At 48.1% G+C, this 4,382-nt stretch overlaps 1 protein-coding gene across 1 annotated transcript in view; it reads left to right on the forward strand.

Moving 5' to 3' along the window:
* dnah5l (dynein, axonemal, heavy chain 5 like) overlaps positions 1 to 4,382 on the forward strand; it is a 77,617-nt gene that overhangs the window by 11,655 nt on the left and 61,580 nt on the right. The window contains exons 11-15 of the mRNA XM_008295638.1: positions 398 to 491; positions 596 to 694; positions 2,342 to 2,523; positions 3,622 to 3,741; positions 3,820 to 3,925. Coding sequence (XP_008293860.1) covers positions 398 to 491; positions 596 to 694; positions 2,342 to 2,523; positions 3,622 to 3,741; positions 3,820 to 3,925 — 601 coding nt within the window. The remainder of the gene's footprint in view (positions 1 to 397; positions 492 to 595; positions 695 to 2,341; positions 2,524 to 3,621; positions 3,742 to 3,819; positions 3,926 to 4,382) is intronic.

Consider the following 4,382-nt stretch of genomic DNA (forward strand, 5'->3'; position numbering starts at 1 on the left):
CTCCTTCAGAGGAGTCATAGGAGTCCTGGTGGCCTCCCTCTCTAGTCTCCTTCTTGCTCGGTCACTCAGTCTCTGAGGACGTCCTGCTCTAGTCAGATCTCCTCATGGTCCATAGTCCTTCCATGTCTTAATGATGGGTTTAACTGGACTCCAGAGATGTTCAGGACTTTGAGTGGGCCGTCTGTGGAACTTCAGACTGATCAATAGTCACCTAATCGTGTTTCTTCTGCTGCCAAAAGTCAACCTGTTTCTTGATCCTGTCTAATCTGACAGACTGCATTAGATTGTCTCATTCTGTCTGACTCGTTAACCTCATGTCCTGACTTCACATCTGTTCTCTGTGTGTGTGTGTGTGTGTGTGTGTGTGTGTGTGTGTGTGTGTGTGTGTGTGTGTCAGTCTGATGGAGGAAGTGAAGCGTCCTCAGGTGAAAAGGACTCTGGGAGTTCTGCAGGTCGCCAAGTCCCGGATGCTTCGAGCCTGGAGAGAGCTGGTGAGCTTCCCAACAGCGGCGGTTTAAGCGACTGTTTAGACTCGTAGTTGAGCTTCGTTTGGAGACGTGACAGTGTGATGACTGGCTGCCTTGTTGACTGTCAGGATGCGGACATCACTGTGGTGGCCAACGAGGCGAAGGACAACGTGAGGTATCTGTCCACCCTGGACAGGTTCTTCGGACCGCTGGGGAAATGCACTCTGGTAAAAACCCGCTGTTCGACTTCCTGTTGGTTGTGCTTTCACCACACGCTCACGTTTCACGGCAGCTCTTCTCACCACGTGCAGCCGTAAAGGGCCGACTCTGCTGTGGAAGCACCTGAGTCGTTGTTTGACTTTGTGGACTTTGTGCATCTGAATATTTCTGTGACTTTTTCTAAAAATGTCAGTGAAAAGGCAAACTGGATAAATCTTAAAAAGTACCGAGCTAATTTAAATATTAATGTTAAGACCCTGCAATTACATCAAATATGCAGATTAACCAAGTAAATTAAATGTTAGTGTGAACGCTCCACAATACATTCATTTTTATGGATTTCATTAATTTTCTTGTGTTTTCTATTTTATTTCTACAATTTAAATATTAGAGTTAAGGTCCTACAGTTTATATATTCTGAAAGATATATCATGTCTATTTAGAAATCGTAGCTGACTCATTGAAAGACTTCAGTTAAAACTCCACCACATCATTAGTTATGCAGATTTACCTCAATAAAGCAAACACCAGGCCTGATACTTTACAGCTTAAAATATTTTTATTTTATTTCAGGGAATACGTTCTTTTTTTACATGACTAATTTAAATGTCAACATTTACACACAAACTGTTTGATCACAGAATCAGTAATTATATAAGAATATACACAAAGAAAGAAAAAGCAGGAGAACAAAAAGAACACAAAGATTTCCATATGAACAGTTTTGCGAATTATTTCTTCTCCCGTTGCCAGAAGAAACACAAAATAGTCATAAAATAAAGTAAAATAATAATATTGTGATATTATAGAACCAACAATGTTCTCTGCAACTTTACGTCCTACATTTAAATGTTAAGTTCGGGGCGCTACAATGTCGTTAATTACGCAGCTTGTAATACTTCACAATATAATATATTTAAATATATATATTAACACGTACTCTAAACCACTGTGCAAATGAGATGGTTAAAACGTGCAGCTGGCTGCATAAAGGTCATAGTCTGCATAACAGATGGACGTAGCAACCGGCCCTGAAACATGAAGCCAACCTGAAGTGTCAGAAACCTGCAGCATCACTACGTCCACTAGCTGCTGGCTCCACAAAGCCCTGGCTCCCATAGACTGGAACTGGAAAAGAAGTGATCACAGATCACCAAATACTGCATTCCTCCAGCTCAGGATTGTTTACATATAAGAGTTTTCATGGTCAGATCCAGAGATCAGGTGGCCAATCTGAAAATAAATCAATACTGAATTTTTAAAACATCGTCAACATTTTGCGGGTCAAGGGGCGTGGCTGGCTTGATTGACAGTCGGCAGCGACCATACAGATGAAGCCAGCAGAAGGCGGTAAATGTGGGCGGGGCAGAGAGGGCCCGCCTCTCAATCCATCTGACCAATCGCTGCTCCTATGGCTCCGCCCCCCCTCCCACGATTTTTGTGTCACTGGCTCCTAAAATCCATGATGTCAACCAGGAAGTAGCAAAACCCTGGCTTCATGTTCTCAGTGCAGAAACCAACGGGTGACGTCACGGCAGCTACGTCCATCTGTTATACAGTCTGTGGTAAAGGCAGGGCCCCTGCATCAGTAACGGTGGTGGGCAGTGTGAGGTCGGCGCTGGTCTAACTGGTTGGAGGCTCTCCTGCTCTCACAGACCAGCACGCTGCAGCACGTTCCCAGTCTGATGAGCAGCATCCGGATGATCCACAGCGTCTCGCAGCACTACAACACCTCAGACAGGATGACCGCCCTGCTGCTCAGCGTCTCCAACCACATGATCGCCACCTGCAGGAGCCACCTGTCGCAGGGCGTGAGCCGCCTCTGGGACCTGAGCAGGTACGGGACCGGACCGGACTGCACCGGCGGTGCCACACAGGTCCAGACTGTTCACCATGCCCAGAGCTGGTGCTGGAGGCAGCAAGCAGGGTTAAAGAGACGTAAATCAAAGAAACATCTGGTCAAGAACTCACACGGATCAGAACAGGTGGACACAAAGGTCCAGGCAAGAAGGCAGGTTTATTCCCGGTCAGGTTCGGTACACAGGAGGTCAGTCCGACGGGCGGAGGGGTCCAAAGAGGCGGAGGTCAAAAACAGAAACGAGGTCGTAACAAACAGACTACGGCGATGAGAAAACGCTGGGACGAGGACCGTGAAGTCCAGCAAGACTGTGAGACACACAGGGTGACATGAGGGAGGATGGGAACCAGGTGAGGGCGGGCCATCAGGGAGCAGGTGTGACGAGACGGGGGCAGGAAGTACATCTACGACAGGTTAGTGCTTTCAAAATAAAACAGGAAAGACATAAAGTGTACACACATAAAACAGAAACTTGACGGACATGAAACATCTGGTCCGCTTTCAGTTTATTTTAAACCATCAGTGAATCCAAGCAGACCCACTGTGAGGGTTCTAAAGAGTTCTAAGTCGTTGACAGCAAGAGCGTGAGCCTTCACCTGTGGAGAGCAGCGCCTGAAGCTCCGCCTTCAGGAAACAAGGTCCCAGTCATTCGTGTGCAGAGAGCTTGGTGTCAGCGCCTCTTGTGGTTTTTGCGACTCCTGCAGCACAAAGAGCTCCTTTAAATGTTCCCTGTTTGAGCTTCATTGGGTTTTCTGCAGACTTCATTTGAAATGTGTTAGATTTCAGGCTCAGCTTTCTTCTGTTTCTTCTCTACACTCATCCATCAGACGTCCACCGAACCAGACCCCGTTCAAAACATCACAAAGGTTAGACTTCAGTTTATTCAGAAACAGAACCTCCAGTCCGCGTGCCTCACCGGTCTTTATGAACTCCGGGACGTTGTAGGGGAGCAGGATGGGAGCAGGAATGATCTGAGATGAGGGATGGTGTAGGACGGCAGGCCGGCCTCCTGCCAGCTGCTGCTGGCCGGATGCTGCTCCACCTGTTGGAAACCAACCAGCGTGTGTCTGTGTGCAGGCCGGTGCTGCTGCAGAGAATCTCCGACTGCTGCCACCTGAAGGTGGCGTATCAGAGGAGCTTCCAGAGCGTCCGAGATCAACTGAGAGAGAAGCCTGAGCAGCGACAGTTTGACTTCAGGTAGCCGGTGCTCCGATCCTCAGGGTCCTGCAGCAGGTCGGCGTCGCCTCAACCTCCTCTCTCTGCTCTTCTTCTCAGTGAGAACTACATCTTTGGGCGGTTTGAGGCTTTCTGCAGGCGTCTGGAGAAGATCGCTGACATGGCGTCCACCCTGGAGAGCCTGGCTGCTCTGCAGAACATGAAGGTGGCCACACAGCGTTTCACCATTTCACCCGTCTTTCACCCTCAAACTCACAAATCACATTATCAACAGCACGACAGCCTGACCACACACAGAACCTTTGACCTGAAGCTTTCACACAGTCCCTGAACTGCTCGTCTGTGATGAGCTTCAGAATCCAGAGCTCAGGAAACTTCATCCAGATGACTTCATCCCACACGTCTCGCTGTGTCACAAACACTAGACATGTTCTTTAAAACCAGAACCATCCTCCTCCTGGTTCTGACTCAGCAGAGACCAGCAGGAACCATCCAGAGAGCTTCAGGTGAACTGCAGCCAGAGTTTCCTCAGAGAGACTGAAGGAGAACCCATCCTACTGGATCAATGAATAGATGCAGCACGGATCAGAACCAGAGACCAGAGGAGCCAGTTGGTGGAGATACATTCATCTGATGGTGGAACATCTTTCTACATCTGATGG

The sequence above is a fragment of the Stegastes partitus genome, unplaced genomic scaffold (assembly GCF_000690725.1).
Source record: "Stegastes partitus isolate 25-593 unplaced genomic scaffold, Stegastes_partitus-1.0.2 Scaffold1062, whole genome shotgun sequence".
In the NCBI taxonomy this organism is placed as follows: Eukaryota; Metazoa; Chordata; class Actinopteri; family Pomacentridae; genus Stegastes; species Stegastes partitus.